Consider the following 18,149-nt stretch of genomic DNA (forward strand, 5'->3'; position numbering starts at 1 on the left):
GGAGGTGTGCCTGGAATGGATTCTACAGCATTAGGTAGTGTTGCTGTACTAACGGAGAGGCGGAGCAAGGAAACATTGGCTTCTTAAAAGTCTACACGAGTATGGCTACTGATTCATGCGATAGAAAAACCTCTAGTCGCTGTGATTTTAATGATCAAGAGGACGGTGGAAAGGATTTATTTCCTGGTAAGGAACGCTGGTTGAAGGCAGAACGAATAATGCTTCTAGAATGTCCAGCTAGATGGGCTGTGCTGTTTTAAAGGAGAATTCAACCCTAAACTTAAAAAAACCCTACCCTATATAGACCCCCCTCCCTCCTCCCCCCAGCCTAAGTTTTACTAGGGAGGCCGCTATTTTACCTGTCTAACCGGTAAAACACCTGCCAAGGCCGGTATTACAAATTTACAGGCAATGTAGCTGCCGGTAAATTTGTAATACCCGTAAAAAGACCCCCTCGGCCTGCCCCCAATCCCCTGTAAACGTAGCTTTTGTCCTGTCTTCACAGCTCCGCGACCACGCCCCTTTTTACGTCATAGCCCGCCTCTTTTGACGTCACACAGCTCCTCGCACTTTTGCCATCACACCCGCCAATTTTTGTTCCCGCCCCCCACCAGACGGTAACAAAATTAGGAAAAGGTGGCAACCCTAAGTGTTACCCCAGGCAAATGCCCCTAACATTTTACTTACCCCTCGGTGCAGATCAGGACAGCCATTAGAAATCACGGGCCCGTACAACAACATTTTCAGGGCCCCTTGGTCGGGTGCCGTCCACCCTAGCGCCCGAGCCCCACCGCCCACTCCGAATCACAGTTAAAAGACCACACAGACATCAGTGCTAAAAAAGTAACCCCCCACACACAAGTTATAAAAAGCTATTGATGGTCCAGGCCCCCTTGTAAGTTAAAAAAAAATTAGCGCCAGGGCCCCCCATAAAAGTTTTTTTTAAAAAAAAGCATTGGTGCCAGGGCCAACCTTCCAAGTAAAAAAAAAATTGGGGCCCCAAAGAATATCTTTAAAAAACAAAACATTGGCACCAGGGGCCCCCCTTACAAGTTAAAACAATTGGGGCCCAAAAAACATTGATGGCAGGGGCCTATAGAATATTAAAATAATACATTGGTGGCCAGGGGATTAAAAAAAACCCCCACAAATTGGCATTCAGTAGAATTGAACTCATGGCTTCAGAACTTCAACTTTGCCTCCTTTCGTGACTTCGGGTCTTTTCGCCGCTCGGGAGTTTGACTTCGGCTGTTTTCGAGGCTTCCAGTCTTTTCTCCGCTTCGGGACTTTGGCACTTCTGCATTTCTGCTGTTCAGGACTTCAAAAATGGTCCCAAAGCTTTGGCACTCTCAAGTGGGGCCCAGCTCTTTCAAAAGCACAGCACTGCCGGGCCCCCCTTCATGCCCGGGCCACTTGTCCCCCCCCCCGATGGCGGCCCTGGTATGCTAATTCAGTCATTGGAGTTCACAGCAGCCATCTTCAGCCGCTTCGGTAGTCTTCGTAATGAGATTTTCGTGGGTTTTGGCGCATGCGCAGTTGTCGCAAAACAGAAAATTACTCCAACTGCGCATGCGTCGACATGCCAGTCTCATTCCAAATAGAAGAAGATGGCGCCCGTGAACTCCGATGTCTGAATCTGCACGGGGGGATAAGTAAAACATATGGGGCATTTGCTGGAGGAAGGGGGGGGGGGTCTGTGTAGGGTAGGGTTTTTTTTAACTTTAGAGTTGAATTCTCCTTTAAAGAACAATAACACCAAACAATGAAAATGTCTTAATATAAAGACAATATAATGCACTTTTGCCCTGTACTGGTAAAACTGGTGTGTTTGCTTCTGAAACACTATTATTTATATAACAAGCTTCTGTGTAGCCATGGGACAGCCATTCAAGGATACACAGTAGATAACAGACAAACTGTGTAAAATCCCATTGTATTCTACAGAGCTTATCTGTTATCCTGCTGTGTGACCTAGGCATTTTCTCCTTTTTCAGCTTTGAATAACTGCCCCCATTCTTTTTCTTCTCTCTTCGTCATTTCGTCTTCTATCAGGAGAAATCCTTTAAAACAATGTCATTGCAATTAAGTTGCAGGTAAGCCAAAGCATTTTTCAGGCTCATTTTCACTGTCCACACACCCCCTTGAACTTGAGTGCGATCGCCTCCCAGGGTTCATAGCTGTTAGGGAATAGAGTAGACTTATCTGCAGGCTCATCAGATAGAAAGAATCAGAACTCACCTCAGTTTTTCCCCAGAGATGCACTTACTGAAGTTACTTAGTCCCAGACAGGAGGCTTCTGACGTCTCACTTTCTCGGTCTGCTTGTTTCCACAGCTACTCACATTCATTAGGCGAGGAGACCCACAGAGCACTCCAAATTTATTTATTTTTTTTTAAATTTCCCGCATTAGTGACTCCTCATTTCCCCCCATCAACTGTGCTCCAAGTATTTGGCGTCTTACTACGCATGCGCCCCTAACAATCAAAGCATTGTGGCGTCAACTGGCAACGGAAGGCTATGGCCCAGGAGAAGGGGCCCTACAAGGACACACCACGCATTACGCAGATCCTGCAGCTTCAGTGGATAGACTCCGCTGGATTTCGGGGGTGAGTCACAAGAAGAGGGACTTCACAAGAAGAGGGACTTCACATGACAAGGGAGGTTAACCTGTTAGTGCCCACTGCCATATGAAGGACCAGGAAAGTAGTGTTTCTGAAGCAAACATACCAGTTGTACCAATGCAGCACAATAGTATACAGGCAGTAACTGAGTAACAAACACCTGACTTACATACTCAGGACCAAAAGTACAGTAACTGCCCAATCTGGCAGTTTTCACAGTAGCTGCTTATCAGAAGTGTTTAATGATCGGGTAGTGTAATATGCACCCCATTGTTTGCTGATGTCATGCATGCTTCAATGAAAATTCACGCCATGAATATAACCTGGTTTAACGCCAGGACTGTGATGGACCCAGTGAGTGTCACTAATAATACTGCAGCACCTTCAAATCAATTCTCTCTGAATGTATTGTATGATACAGAAGCAGTAGCCAGCAGGCGCCTGGTATATGTTAAGGTGGCCATACACGGGCCGATAAAAGCTGCCGACAGACCGTGTCGGCAGCTTATTGGCCCGTGTATGGGGGCCCCCGACGGGCTTCCCTGATCGAGATCTGGCCGAAAGTCGGCCAGATCTCGATCGGATGGGATTAAAAATCCCGTCGGATCGCGGCCGCATCTGTTAGTTGATGCGGTCCCGCGATCCGACCGCCCGTTTGGCGAACGCTAGGATCAGCCCGATATTGCCCACCTCAAGGTGGGCATATCGGAGGGAGATCCGCTCGTTTGGCGACATCGCCAAACGAGCGGATCTATCCGTGTATGGCCACCTTAAGTGTGCTAAATTTTTTACGTAAAGATTCCCTCTCCGAGGGTCGGTGCTGTACTAGAGAGATGTCAGTCTGTTAAAGCAGCAGGCAATTCACAGATCACATGGACTGCTAGCGATCGCTCAGGCATGGAGAGAGAGCTTTTATGTGAATTATTTAGTAGAGACTCCTACACTGGGGCACTGATCCTGATATTGCAGCCTTTTACAAACCAAAGAATACTATATGCTAGCGGCTGCCAGCATTGCTCCTCCTCCACTGGCCTTTTTCACTTTCCTGCATGGAAGATCCTAAGAAGGGAGGCAAGATAGCTATGGGGGGGGGGAGGAAAAGTTTTTAAAAGTGGGGGAAATGGTAAAAAGGCAGAAATATGGAGATTAAAATGCACAGCTGAAGAGTAAAGTAAAGGGCAAGTAAGTAACTATTGATGCAACAATTGCATTGATAACAGTTGCAAGGGATCCTGTTAGTTAAAACCCCTCCTAAGGACCTTGGGTTATGTCGTGAATGACGAGCAAGGAAGCAATGTGCCAGACACCCTCATACTGAAAGGAAGGTTGCCACATTTTAAATAACTCTTACCAGTCTGGGGATGTCAAGTGGGCGTGGCAATTATGTACATTTTCAAAGCAGTTCTCGTAACCCTGTATACTGTCATATCGCGTTTTTAAATCAGTGACATGTTTTTCTTCACCTTGCAGTGATGTCTCCAAAACACAAATCTAATGCAAGTGCTGGTGATAGAGTAAAGAAAAGAAAAACCATCACCATGGGAAATAAAGTAGAAATAATAAAGAGATCAGAGAGAGGTGAAACATCATCATCCATTGGCAGAGCATTTGGTTACAGTCCGTCAACAATCGCAACAATTTTAAAAGATAAAGATAGAATAATGGATCATGTGAAAGGCAATGCCCCAATGAATGCAACGATTATTACCAAGCACCGCAGTGGTTTAATTAGCAAGATGGAAAGGCTTTTGATAATTTGGATAGAAGACCAAACTCAGCGTAATATGCCTATCAGTCTTTGTTTAGTGCAAGAAAAGGCTCTAAGCCTTTTCAGGTATTTAAAAGCTGCCCGCACAGTAAATGCAGGTGATTGCAATGAAGAATTTGTTGCAAGTAGGGGTTGGTTCAGTCGTTTTAAAGAAAGGGCAAATTTGCATAATATTAAAGTTCAAGGTGAAGCAGCAAGTGCCAGCGTACATGCTGCAAGTGATTATTCCAAGATTTTGGAAGATATTATTAACGAGGGAGGTTATTTGCCAGAACAAATTTTTAATGTTGACGAAACTGGCTTGTTTTGGAAAATAATGCCTGAGAGGACCTACATTTCGAAAGATGAAAAAAGTTCACCAGGACATAAGGCACCAAATGATAGGCTGACTTTATTAATTGGGGGTAATGCATCTGGAGATTTCAAGCTCAAGCCTTTGCTAGTGCATCGCTCCCTAAATCCGAGGGCACTACGCAATGTCACTAAGGCATCTCTTCCTGTTATTTGGAGGGCAAATACAAAGGCTTGGGTTACAGTTGCTGTCTTTCAAGATTGGTTTTTGAACCATTTTATCCCTGCTGTTAAATGCTATTGCTTGGGCAAAAACATTCTTTTCAAAATTCTCCTTGTCCTTGACAATGCCCCTGGACATCCAAATACTTTAGATGACATTGACCCCAATGTAAAGGTAGTATTTCTACCCCCCAACACCACATCACTACTTCAGCCAATGGGTCAGGGAGTCATAGCTTCCTTTAAGGCTTATTACTTACTGAGGACCTTCTCACAAGCTGTCAGGGCAACCCAAAATGATGTGATGACCTTAAGGGAGTTCTGGAAGAATTATAACATTTATGATGCCGTCAAAAATATTGTGGAGTCTTGGGATGAAGTGAAAGAGTCAAATATGAGAGGAGTTTGGAACAAATTGTGCCCCCAATTCACAGAGTTTCTGGGGTATACAGGTGCGGAAATCGCCAAAACCATGCAAGCTGTGGTTGCTATTAGTAATCAACTGCAGTTGGACATCAATGAAAACAATATCATAGAGTTTCTCGAGTCCCATGGCACAGAACTAACCAATGAAGACCTTATGGAATTAGAACAGCAGCTGATGGCATCTAAGGAAGAAAACAGGGATCTAGAAACTCCAGAATTGAAAAAGTTTTCTACAAAAGTGTTAGCTGATGCTTTTCGTCTCATTGAAACAGGAATGGCAAAGTTAGTCTGATTCCGAGAGGTTCACTGAAGTTTACCGTACAGTTACTGAAGGCCTGAGATGCTACAGGGCCATTTATGATGAGAAAAAGAAAAGCTCTGTAAAAACCTCCCTTGATGCCTACTTCAAGAAACTAACTCCAGCAGCAGAATCAGACCCTGACTCTCTAATACTAGTCCCATCCTCTCCAACAAGGCCATCATCTTCTACATCATCCATGATTGTTTAAAGGAGAATTTAACCCCCTAATTTGCATCCCCCATCCCCTAAATAGGCCCCTCCCTCCTCCCCCCTGGCCTACATGGCACCCTGGGCAAATGCCCCTAACTTTCTACTTACCCCTCCTTGCAGGTCCTGTCCAGCGGAGTTCACAGCAGCCATCTTGTCTCCTTCGGTCTTCTTCCAGTAGTGATCAGCATTTTCGGTCGCGCGCGTAGTTGGAGGAATCTTCCGTTGAGGAGCTACTGCGCCGAAAGTCACAGTAGAAAGTTAGGGCCATATGCCCAGTGTGCCAGGTAGGCCAGGAGGGAGGGGGGCCTATTTAGGGTAGGGGGGAGGATGCAAATTAGGGGGTTGAATTCTCCTTTAAGGTTGTAAACAGTACTGTATTTGAAAATGTTGAAAGTTTTTATATGCACAGAAAGGTAAAAAAAATCTCAAGTTTAGACAAACATCTGTCTATGTTGGATTTAATAGGTAAATGTACCTGTTCCAACTTACATACAAATTAAACTTAAAAACAAACCTACAGACCCTATCTCGTATATATATCCCAGGGACTGCCTGTATTATATTTTCATTACTTCAAAACACTTTCATTTTTTGGTGTTACTGTTCCTTTATATTCAATCATTGCAGCCCAGTAGCTTATATTTCTGTTTGTATTTCACAGCCTGTATTATTCACATGGTTTGGTAACTTAACTAAAAGGGTAGATTTCACTATTTAAGACCTTAGATATTGCTTGAATGCAGCAATAATAACACCTGGTCTGACACTACACTTTGATATGGGCAGTATGTATATATATGTATTTATCGCTCACATGAAGGAAAATGTGTAGTAAAGTTTTATTTAGCTTTTTTTACCTGTATTGATTTTACTTAAGGTAGCCATGTGCAAGCCAAGTCCCCAGAGTTACATGTGTATGCGTCCCAATAGCACTTTTGCCATATTCTGTGATCTACTTGGGACCAGTTCTTCTCCAACTGGAGCACAAGTTGGTCTGTTGAGGGACTACAAGACAGAGAAATAATAGAGTCTGGCATAACTACCAAACCGTAATTACCATACACTATCAAAATACTTATGTTTATTATCTACAGGTCTATATTGACCTTTTATCTTAAAAAATGTGTGTGTAACATTCAGTTCATTTTATTTTTGTATTAGTGTTTTCTATGTTTTCACTACAAAATCAAAGTGTTTTGAATGCTAGAATGGAATGGGGCTTTCTGCAGTTCATAAGGGTTAAATATAAATGGCAAAATAAAATGTAAAGTGTTTTAGTGCAATAGTTTTCATAAAACATAATAAAGTATATTTTTTAATACTTTGTGTTAATTGTAAGATTTGATAACTGTTATACATTTAAAGTGCTTATAAATGTAGTATTTAGTAGCAGCAATATTTGTATTATGTCTTTATATGTGAAAAAATAATTCTAGACATTATTACTTTTTAAGGAGCAAACAAAGCCCTAGCAATAGATGTGCCATGTGTCAATATAATGCACATGAAAACTATAAACTTATTACCCGATACCATATAGCTGCACAGACACAGACTAAGTTATGCCTCCTATTTTCCACAAACATGTACCTTTCATGTTCCAGTTCTCGGGCTTTTTGACTGTGTTTGGCATGCTCAGGCTCCCTAAGTAGCCTTCAAATCTGGATGATACCAAGGGGATAGCGGCCAAATATGCTATTTTCAAATTATTTGGGATGAAATGTAAAGCTGGCTACACAAACTTAGTTGCAATATATTTATCCTATCATCCAGTATAATCGGCAAAATAGTTCAGCAATTTGGCCATACATAGGTAGCCAAACTATTGAATGTTAAATTTTCAAATAACGTGACCTACCACCAGTCCACTCTGTGTTTTTAATTAAATGTCATTTTATAGACATGGTCCAGCACTACAAACAAGGGCTGTCTGTTGTGAGTCTATGGTGTTTGGCAGCGTGGTTTTAATTAATTCTAAATAAAAGTTATGTTTTAACACACTGAATGTGTTCTTTAGCTGAACGGGTTAACTGGAAGTGCAGAAGGTTGTTGTAGTCGTTACATTGTATTCAACTCCCAAGCACCTCAATTGTAATTGTTTTTGATATATAGTAATTAACCTGCAGCTTTTGACACATACATATGTTGCAAGCTCACATTCATTTGCTTCACTCCGTACATCACACCACCATACCCATGTCCCTTTAAGTCAGGGGTGTCCAAACTTTTTGCAACGAGGGCCATTGAGCCTGACATTCTTTGACCCATAACATAAATGCAAATTAACTATTTTAGGACATTTTTATTGTAAATGGCATACTACTTGTCATTTCTTCACACAGAACAGAAGAAACCAAAACCCTAATTTGAGCTTTAGAACATCTCACATCTAAATGGTAATGGTGTTTATAGATATTAGAAGACTCCCGGGTTGCTGGCCGGTGGATCATTTCCGGAACGAACAAGCCTGGCTTAACCCCAAACGTTTTTGATTACCCTGTTCTTTTTAAACAAGAGATATGTGACCATGGCTACCAAGCTTGTAGAAGTAGTAATGCTAGCAGTGATGGGAGAACCCAGATAAAGGTGCAAGGCTTATAGCCACATCTATTATAGTAAAAGGAAAGTGCACAATGTTTCAGGGTAGTAACACCTCCTGGGATGAAAAAAGGTACAAGTGACTGTTTCCAACAAGAATTTTTATACATATACTTTCACAATCATGCCCATAATAGGTTCAGTTAAAAGATAATTATTCCCAAGTGTTCCATATAACTGCATAAATAAGAGCATGATAGCACAATTGTCCACATTGGCACCTGTATGGAGTGTTTCTAAAACAATGTTTATAAACCTGTAATCCATGTTTATAAACCTGAAATAATTACAGTGTTCAATCATTATAACAGCCTGAGTAGCAGAAACTTAATTTTCATCTCTTACCATTATTTTATTCAGTCAATGGAAGATCATAAAAACCTAAACTCACGGGCCGCATAGCTTTGGACTGTGCATATCTCACCTCCGGCGAGAACTAGCACCTAATCCAGTGACGTCATGACGTCAAGCGCACACGCTAACGTGCACTACATCACTGCGCGGCTCATCGACGGACTCCTGGCTCGGGCCATCCACTTGGGTGCAAATTTTTAGCTTATTTTATTTATGAATGGTTGAATCCGGCGGGCCAGTCTAAAATTGAAAATGGGCCGCAATTGGCCCATGGCCGGTAGTTTGGACATGCCTGCTTTAATTAGCTTTTAAGGCTATGGCAAAGGGCATTTTTAGATCACTGTAGTCGGGCCAAAAACTGGACTGTCAAAAATCCTTTATCTCCCTGCCTCCACTCTCCATAGAGAATTATGGGAAATGACCTTCCTATAGCAGACCTTACAGAATATATCAATAGCATCTATGAAAAAAATAAGTGGTGATATATTTTCTTAAATATTTTTAATTTAGGATTTCTGCAATGTTTTGTGTTTTGGGAATAGGACAAAGTATAAAGAGTTGCAGGGTTAATGGTGTCCACTGCTAGTCTTCTCCATTGGTGGAACAACTTCTCCAGTCTCAATGATGGTATCCCCCTTAAAGAAAATATACAAATTATTAGGAATTGTTAAAAGCAAATTGTTCATGTAGCTGTACATAGTATGTCTCACCAGAAGATTTCTGAGACAAAACAGTTTTTAAATTATTACTACTTATATTTATGAAAATAAGTTATCCAGCACCCATATCACCCACGAGAAAAGCAACTGTCACCACATAGTTTCTACAAGAACACTATGCAATGATTTCCAGAAGATCTAAGAAAGATGTTGATGAAATGTTTGTCTAGAAAGGTTAAAAACTATTTATAAGTCTCTGGGATACACCAAACAACAAACAGGGCAAATTTGCACATGAGCAGTAACCAATGGCAACCAATCAAATGGTTGCTTTCATTGTTTGACCTGCAGTAACTATCTTGCCAAAATGAATTTAAAATTTAAACGGCTGGCCTCTCAATCCTTAGCCAAGTTAAGTGTTCAATTCATGATTCCACAATAAGAAAGATCTGGCAAAATGGAATTCCAGGTTTAGATAGAAGAAAGTAAAAAATCAGTGCTATCCAAGAGTAACACCAATATTAGTCTCACACTGTCTACCTGGACAATCCCCAAGCCTTTCTAAATAATGTTTTGTGGACAGACTAATCAAAAGTAGAAGTCTTAGGACAACACAGGTCCCAATACGTCTGGTGTAAAGCAAATACAGCCTTCCACCATAAAAACTTAATACAAGCAGTCATATGTGATAGTATTATGGTTATTAAAGGTACCATTCAATAGATGCAATGCACTTATGCCTAAAGAATCTGGCACATCATTTTAACAGCATCAGAAGTGAATTGATATTATAATGGTTTGATTCCCGCTGAAGTGCAAATGCAACTGTGCCAATTGTGATGCATCCACCACAACTGCAGCAGGAAATGCTATAATTATTGGAAAATATGCTGCATTGTTGGTAACAAAAAGAAAAACATGGTGACTGTGTCTGAAACTTCAGTGTAAGGCCACTATATACAATATGACCACTGTACACTTGCATATAGCATTTTGTTAATCAAATATATATAACTAAGCCCATTCGTTCATTTATAGCAAAGCAAGTAGTCAGCACGACACTAGAACTAGACACTGCTTTTAGATGGCTCTTTAAAACAAACAACCAAAACTGCTTGTTTAATAATCTAGAAGGTCAAAGTTACCAATTTTAAGCATAATCATTATTATGAAAGCTAAAGATAATGTAACCATAAACTTACAGGGAATAGTCGAGGTTTCAAGTTCACAATGGCATAGGGCTTTGTCTGAAAGAAAAGAAAAGTCAAGTTAAAGCAGCTGTTGCAATTTATGTTCCTTTACATATGCCGAATGCTTAGCTCACTGGTAGCTGGAGACAGAAAAACGAGACATTCTTAAACTTATATGGGTAATTTTGTCAACTTTGTTGTTCATGGGAAGTTTCCATTAAGGCTATGAAACACAGGGCATAATCGACACTTGAAAAACATTAAGACTACTCTGCATATACAGTTTGGAGCCATTTGCATCTCTGATTAGTTTCCTGGGGGGGGCAATCTATGCTAACACTGTCTAGTTCTACACCTTGACATTTTAAGCATTATTTACATAGCAGATTTAAAGAGGTTGTTCATCTTCCAAACACTTATTTGAGTTCCGATTGTTCAAGAGAAATAAATACTTTTTTCCCTAATGCTTTCGAAGTTGAAGTTTGAAATTGAATTGGTGTTTCAGTCTGGCAACTCTGATACAGTGGCATATTCTGAACGGTTACAATTTGCTACATTAGTTGATATATGTCTCAGCAGCATCTGTGGAATTTTAGCAACCACAGTATTCTAACAGCTACAGTTAATGAAACTCATGGAGTCTGCTTAGCAGGGCCAAAGATAAGAATTACATTTTTAATGTATTATTTAATTTAATATTTAAATGTATCAATTTAGAACAGATTACACTGTAGGTGACCCCTTTCCCAGAGCTGCTTTAGAAAGACATAAGGTGAAAAATAAAACTTTAAACTTCAATATTGGAAAAACGGTCATAAATAGAAAGCAGTTAATAAAAACTCTGTTGAACTAATAAAAAGTTCTGGTGAACTATCTGAAGTTGAACAACCCTCTTGATTTTTCTCCTTCGTAGTAACTGAAAGCAACCTGTCAGGAGTGAAATGAAAAGCAAAATGGCAATTGGGTGCTGTTAGTTATCAATCTGGAATAAAATCTTTTCCATTTTTTGAATCACAAAAAGTGTATTGGGCAGCAAAGAACCATGCAAGCTATTCAGACTTTACTGCAATTCAACAACTGGAGTATTTCATGTCATAGCCCTTATAGCAAAACAAACCTCTTAAAAAATATGATAATTACCTGAACGTGGTACTTCACATAGTAATGAACAATCCAAGCTGGAATCAGCAGTCTTGTTAATGTGAAAACACCAGCATTATATACTTTAAAAGTCTAAAAACAAACAAATGGAAATCATTATTAATTGGTTAAAATAACTATAACCTTCAGTCTGTTTGAACTACTGTTCAAAGTCCCTCTCTTAAGTCATTCAATTCACATACACTGTATCGTCAGTTTTGCCCTTTTAATTTATGGAATTGTCAACTTAAAGGAGAACTAAACCCTAAAAATGAATATGGCTAAAAATGCCATATTTTATATAATGAATTGCGCCAGCATAAAGTTTTAGCTTCTTAATAGCAGCAATGATCCAGGATGTCAAACTTGTCACAGGGGGTCACCATCTTGGAAAGCGTCTGTGACACTCACATACTTAGTGGGCTCTGAGCAGCTAAGTTTAGGGGTTGTCACGAAATATCAAGCAGAAAATGAGGTTTGTCTATAATATTAGCTGATGCTACAGGGCTGATTATTAAATTCTGATGCTAATTGCACTGGTTTATGTGCTGTCATGTAGTAATTATCTGCATCAATTACTAATCAGACTTATATTGTGATATTTCTATTTTATGTGTACTGTATATTGTAAGTGGATCCCTAAGCTCAGAATGTGACAGCAGCAAAGAACATGTACAGTGAATCAGCAGAAAATAAGATGGAGAACTACTGGGGCATCTTTGGGGGCACATATTTTCCCTGCTAAAGGGCTGTGGTTGCCTTGGGCTGGTAGAGAAGCCCAAAACAAAATGTACAGCGTTTCTAGCCTATTTTAAGGCACAGTTAACTGCTGACATACCTGTATAAATGAGCTACAACCATATAATATCCAGTAATAAACACTGACAGTATTATCAGCTGTACTGAAGAGCACAGCAGCTTTTAACCTTGCACCAGCATAGGATGCCACCTTTCCAACAAGTCAGTTTTTAAACATTCACTCCTGTTTTTAATACTTTTTCTGGAAGGAATGTCTGTACAAGAATATTCATTGGGAGCTTAAAAAGCTTGGTTTGCCTTGGCACACACCTGCCACCTGTAATGGTTGCTGCCACTGAACTCTAAATATTCTCTGGAGTGATAAATTGTTCTCGACCATCAGACAGGGGTACCCAGGGCCCTCCGGTTACCCAAGGCAACACCCAGCCACTAAAGCTCCCCTCTCTGCAGTGCTATTTACATTGCTGTTAAAGCTAGCCATGCTATACATAGTGGAACACATGGCAAAAGAGCAGGGAGTGGTGGAGGCTGGTTTGCAAGCAGGTGGCAGGACCCACTGGAATTTTTCTGGTGTCCAAGTCTGACCCTGTGATTATCTGGTGAGTCTGAGCTGCATCTAAATGTGTAAGGCTAACTTTAGGGTTATAAAAGGTTGCTTTTCATGGTTTGGGCTAAGGCCCCGGTAAAGTAAACATTTTTTTTTAAATGTTCATGGGACAATCACTTCATTGTGCACCAAAGTCGCATGCAGTTGCCACTACACGATTGCTGGCCAGAAAACACATTCATGCCGATTTAAACCCTTTAAACAATAATCTGTACTTTTCAGTGTAAATCTAGAGTCACATATTAAGATAGTGGTCAATCTTTTTAAGTTCAAACCCCCAGTTAAAGATGTTAAACAATGGATACATCATAGGATAGGATGTTAAACAATGGATACAGAGAAACTAAAGCTATTCCGTGTATACAAAAAACCATCCTTCGCCCTTTGTTGTGGCTGATTTGTAAGCAGGGTCTATTATGGTAATCTAATTGGCTACCTTGCAAGGACTATACACAGAGTAGCTTCAATCTCCCTTTTCCTGTTTAGCTCAAGTAAAAAATAAATGAATTTAAAACAATAGGTAAAAAGGTTTAGAAAGTGCAACTTTTTTCACTCATGTTGAGTATATAGGGTACGCTGCCCATGTATTACTCCAAACGGTTAGATGCTAAAAAAAGTTCCTTCCCATTGAAGCTCCATTGTAACAATAGTGGATTTTTTCCATTGGGTTATTAACAAGGTAACCCATTCATGGTTACCCACATAGATCCTCCAGAGGCTCTTATCCTGCAGGAAGTTGCCCCAGAACCTTTCCACTGGTCCCTTTTTAGCGGGTGGAAGGACCGGCTCCCTTGGACTCAGTTCCTGGTCATTCAGCCATCGTCTCCTCAGTGTCCGCAGTTGCTCCAGTCGGAGCTTCTCGTCCGGTGTATAGCCCGACATGGCGTCACAATGTGCCCTACCGGATCAACGAACAGCTAGAACGCACTGTGGTCTACCGACCCCAATACCTTCTCGGTTTCCCCAACCTTGATGAGGGCACAAGGATTCAGCGCACGGAGATGACGTCACGCTTAACTTTAGCAGAGATCGCCATCGCCATCTAGAGTTAGTGTAAAGGTATTGCAGTGTCTTGTAAGTAATGGGACGATCGATTTCCCGATCTGTGTTGATAGTTATAGGCCAACAAGGTTCTCTTTCATTGTGTTTCACGAATAGTTATAACAGTTTGTCCCAGTGTCTTCTTGACAGGAACAGTAATGGCAGCTACTGAACTCCTGTTGTAGAGGAGCACTCATCTTATTGAGAAGGTTGTTATCTTTTCAGCTAAGGTGCTTGTTTCTCTACATCTGTTATGGATTTTTCCAATTTCATTTACATAGCACAACTCTTAGCACACTGATACCCTACACCACAAGGTGGCATACCTCCCAACATTTTGAAATAGCGTGTGGGATTAAAAGATTAAGAACATTTGACACGCCCATTTGTGGCCACACCCCCAATTACCATGTACATGTTACAAAATGTGGCCAATTATGAAAGTTTGAACACATTTCTGTGGTTTTTATGTGCTATTACAGTTTTGCATAGAAGGTGAATTGCCCTTTAAACTGTGAGTCTAAGTTCTCCCAAGAGAGATGGTTACAAAAGTATCTAAGCATCTATTTTGGGCTCTTTGCCAAAAGCCAGTTGAGTTAGAAACTTTGTATCTTTTTCTGGCTGTTCAGTGCAAGAGATCAAAGAGAAAGTCGGGACATTTCAGTAACAAAAACAAATTACTGGTGGCATAATAAAAGGGGCATCTTCCCCGACTGCATTCAATTGAGTGTGCGCGGATCTGTTTTAAAATTTTCACTGTTGCTAACCCATTCAAAGTCACGTTCCAAAAATAATATATACATATAGAGCAGTTGTTATTAGTTGTACTAGAAATATATGGTGGTAGCTGCCAGTAGATGGCGCTGCTAATTGTACCTATATATTGGGACCAGGGCCGCCATCAGAAATCGCAAGGCCCCATACGGCAACATTTCCTGGGCCCCCTGGGCTGTGCCCACCAAAAGCCCCACCTATAGGTCCGCCCTCCCCACCCCACAGGTCCACCCCCCACCACACACTAACAAAAAACATTGGTGGATAGGGTTCCCACATGTTAATAAAAAAATAAAAAAATATTGGTGGTCAGGGCCCCCTCATTGAAAAAAACATTTGTGAATAGGGGCCCCCCCATAAAAAATATTGGTGGCTAGGACCCCCCACGTTATAAGAAAATTGGTGGCCAGGGTCCCCTTAAACATCCATGTAAAAAAAACAGAAGTAAAAATTGGTGCCCAGAGCCCCACCACACAACAGGGACCACAAAGGGTTACCTGTAGGGGGGCCCTGCCATGTTACACATACTTCATTAGTGTGGCCCACCTGCTGTCAGTGAGCTGCCAACTACAGAAGGGAGGAGGAGAGCACAGGTGGCTTTCCAGTGACAGCATTTTATTCCCTTATTGGTCATATAATTTCAATTCCTGATAAAGCTGCATGGTGATTGGATGAGCTGGAGGAGAAGTTCAAACCTCAGCTATCCAATCCCTGAGCAGCTCAACAGGGACTTAAACTCAGTGACCAATAAGGGGAAGTATTTGACAGAAGATACCTCCCCTTGTGCTCCTGCCCTGCCTTCCTGAAGTCAGCAGCTCTCAGAAAGCAGGGGGGCCCGGCTAATCAAGTAAGTGTGGCGTGGCCGGGCCCCCCTTACCCTCGGGGCCCCCTACAACTGTACCCCCTGCCCCCCCCTGATGGCTGCCCTGATTGGAACACTTGTTTGTTTTTGTTTTTTATGCCTATGATTAAAGGCGGAAGCTTCCAAATTCATCCGGTGTATTATGCAGTGCTTTTTAACTGTAAAAAATAAAAAAACAAGCTTTTAACAAAGTCCAGTGCTTAGGTGCTCCATTTTCTTTTTCCTCAATAATAAAACAGTACATTGTATTTGATCCAAACTAAGATATAATTAATTCTTATTGGAAGCAAAACCAGCCTTATTTAATGTTTACATGATTTTCTAGTAGACTTAAGGTATGAAGATTCAAATTATGGAAAGATCCATTATCTGGAAAACCCCAGATCCCCAACATTCTGGAAAACAGGTCCCATACCTGTACATTTTACTGTATGATGCTGTTGCTGTCAAAGCAAAAACAGCTGATCTACCACAGAATTGTGGGGTGGGTAAGCCAAAAAGCAGAAACATTATTAAGCTAATAGCTGCAAGTTGGGATTCTGTACACTTCTTCCTGAGTACCAATGTCCTGAAACTCTATAAATAGTGTAAGCTATCTTGACTTACAAGTGCCTTTGCAACTAGCAATGGTAGAACATGAGTCACACTGGACTCTTCTAACCAGATGAGCTTGCGCTAAATTGAGGAGGAAGGAAGTTGTGCAGCTAAACCTCTTTACTGCTGGGTCGAAATAAAAATATAGGTTATTGCAAATAAATAATAAGGGTTTATAGAAGCGCCTCACAGGTTTAACATTCACATATCAACTGAGGTAATATAAAAAAACAATCTCAGATACAGTAGAGTCGGGTTCTGTGACACCACTGTGGTAGGTAGGTTTTAAGATGTACCTTTAGGTTAACAGCATGGTGGTCCGGACCCACTCAAGCAGAAATGGTGTGAAACATAATAGCCTAAACTCTTCTTCAGTACTGCGGTCTCTTTACTTTAGGCCAGGATTACAGTATTACAGGGAGAGCTACCTACAGCTATAAATCCTTAGGTGGAGGACAAGCTGCTTTTTCTAGCTTGCCTTGCTAGTTAACATTCTTAGAATGTACTCTTTACAAAGCTAGTCCTTTAATATGACTAAACCTTGTTCGCAGGGTGGTTGTTCCCTGACGTTCACTAGAAGGCTTGCACTGTTATACCAGAACTCTTTACTGGCCCTTTTTGACACCAGACTCCCCACACACATCCACCTGGGGAATAGGAAAAAATGTGGAAGATTAAAATGGAAAATAATGAAGTTTTAGGCTCTGGACAGTTATGCAAGTAAGGACTTAATATGTTTTGTATTGTAGGTTATTCTTATTAGTAGACCAGTGTCTTTTGAATGCCTGTTGATAAGCATGTTCCTGTGTTTCTTTTTTTCTCTTTGTTTATCCTTAAATTAATTTAATTCATTCATAATTTGAGAAAGAAAACTGATGATGTTCCCATCAATATATATTGATATGTTGGCTAAATAGGAACTAATAATGCTAATAATTCCCTATGCCTATGATTAAGTATCTGTCTGTGATGATACAAAACGCATAAGGCTGTGCCATGAACACCAAATAAACTTATATTTAGTTTATCTGTGAGGAGGACTGTTCCATTGAGTGCCTGCCTAATTGCTTTACGGTTTGGATCCACTCCCGTAGCTGAAGGACTCGGGGCTGTGCACCTGGACTACTTCATATACTGAATGAGTTTACCATGACCATTGTTCTCCTTGAAATAATGCTAATAATTCCTTCACTTTTTTACAATCCAGACGCCTGGTGGCTGCACAATTATAAGAAATAAGAGTTAAGAGAAGTAATACAAGGATGTGCAGGGTAAGGTAAATTAATTCATTAATAAACAATAAAAGAGTAACACAGTGCTGTTTTGATTATCATTGCATGGTATTTCTGCCTTACAGCTCTAGTGTGCTGGGTCATAAAACTACTTGTATGGTAGGGAATTTAATCAGACACAAACAACAGATTATTGCTGTTAAAGATTACCACAAGAGGGCAACATCTGCTCACACTTTAGTCTTAAATATGCCTTTATACTAGTAGTTTTTATATTTGTACCACCACTGTTCTTTTGATAATAATATATATAAAATACATTTAATATATATTATATTTATCAGGGAGGATAAAAAAAAAAATAGATTTAATAAAATATAGATTTGTCTGACATATTCACTATCCCTTATTTAAGATCAGAAATCTGATAAGCTTGCGATATGGGCAAACACACCAGAAGGAAGCCAGAGAAGCCAGAGAAGGAGAAGCAGCAGGCGGAA

At 40.6% G+C, this 18,149-nt stretch overlaps 2 protein-coding genes across 2 annotated transcripts; one reads left to right on the forward strand and one right to left on the reverse strand.

The window, feature by feature from the left end:
* The first annotated feature begins 5 nt into the window (after nt 1–5).
* LOC108706921 (tigger transposable element-derived protein 1-like) lies at nt 6–7,859 on the forward strand. Its single transcript, XM_018243732.2, has 2 exons — nt 6–186; nt 4,092–7,859. The coding sequence occupies exons 1-2, from the start codon at nt 102–104 to the stop codon at nt 5,618–5,620; spliced, it is 1,614 nt and encodes a 537-aa protein (XP_018099221.1). The 5' UTR covers nt 6–101; the 3' UTR covers nt 5,621–7,859.
* A 1,416-nt stretch (nt 7,860–9,275) lies between these two features.
* Nucleotides 9,276–14,162, reverse strand: ndufb6.S (NADH:ubiquinone oxidoreductase subunit B6 S homeolog). Its single transcript, XM_018243733.2, has 4 exons — nt 13,849–14,162; nt 11,781–11,873; nt 10,653–10,697; nt 9,276–9,426 (listed from the first exon to the last, which is right to left on the reverse strand). The coding sequence occupies exons 1-4, from the start codon at nt 14,026–14,028 to the stop codon at nt 9,358–9,360; spliced, it is 387 nt and encodes a 128-aa protein (XP_018099222.1). The 5' UTR covers nt 14,029–14,162; the 3' UTR covers nt 9,276–9,357.
* Nucleotides 14,163–18,149: the final 3,987 nt, after the last annotated feature.

Source organism: Xenopus laevis, chromosome 1S, assembly GCF_017654675.1.
Source record: "Xenopus laevis strain J_2021 chromosome 1S, Xenopus_laevis_v10.1, whole genome shotgun sequence".
In the NCBI taxonomy this organism is placed as follows: Eukaryota; Metazoa; Chordata; class Amphibia; order Anura; family Pipidae; genus Xenopus; species Xenopus laevis.

What these genes read in the sequence shown, in the direction of transcription:
- LOC108706921 (XM_018243732.2), top strand. Translation starts at nt 102, where the DNA reads ATGGCTACTGATTCATGCGATAGAAAAACCTCTAGTCGCTGTGATTTT. An exon ending in TGGAAAGGATTTATTTCCTG is followed by an intron (nt 187 to 4,091) that starts GTAAGGAACGCT and finishes TTCACCTTGCAG; the next exon opens with TGATGTCTCCAAAACACAAA.
- ndufb6.S (XM_018243733.2), bottom strand. Translation starts at nt 14,028, where the DNA reads ATGTCGGGCTATACACCGGACGAGAAGCTCCGACTGGAGCAACTGCGG. An exon ending in AGAGCCTCTGGAGGATCTAT is followed by an intron (nt 11,874 to 13,848) that starts GTGGGTAACCAT and finishes GTTTGTTTTTAG; the next exon opens with ACTTTTAAAGTATATAATGC. An exon ending in ATGTGAAGTACCACGTTCAG is followed by an intron (nt 10,698 to 11,780) that starts GTAATTATCATA and finishes CTTTTCTTTCAG; the next exon opens with ACAAAGCCCTATGCCATTGT.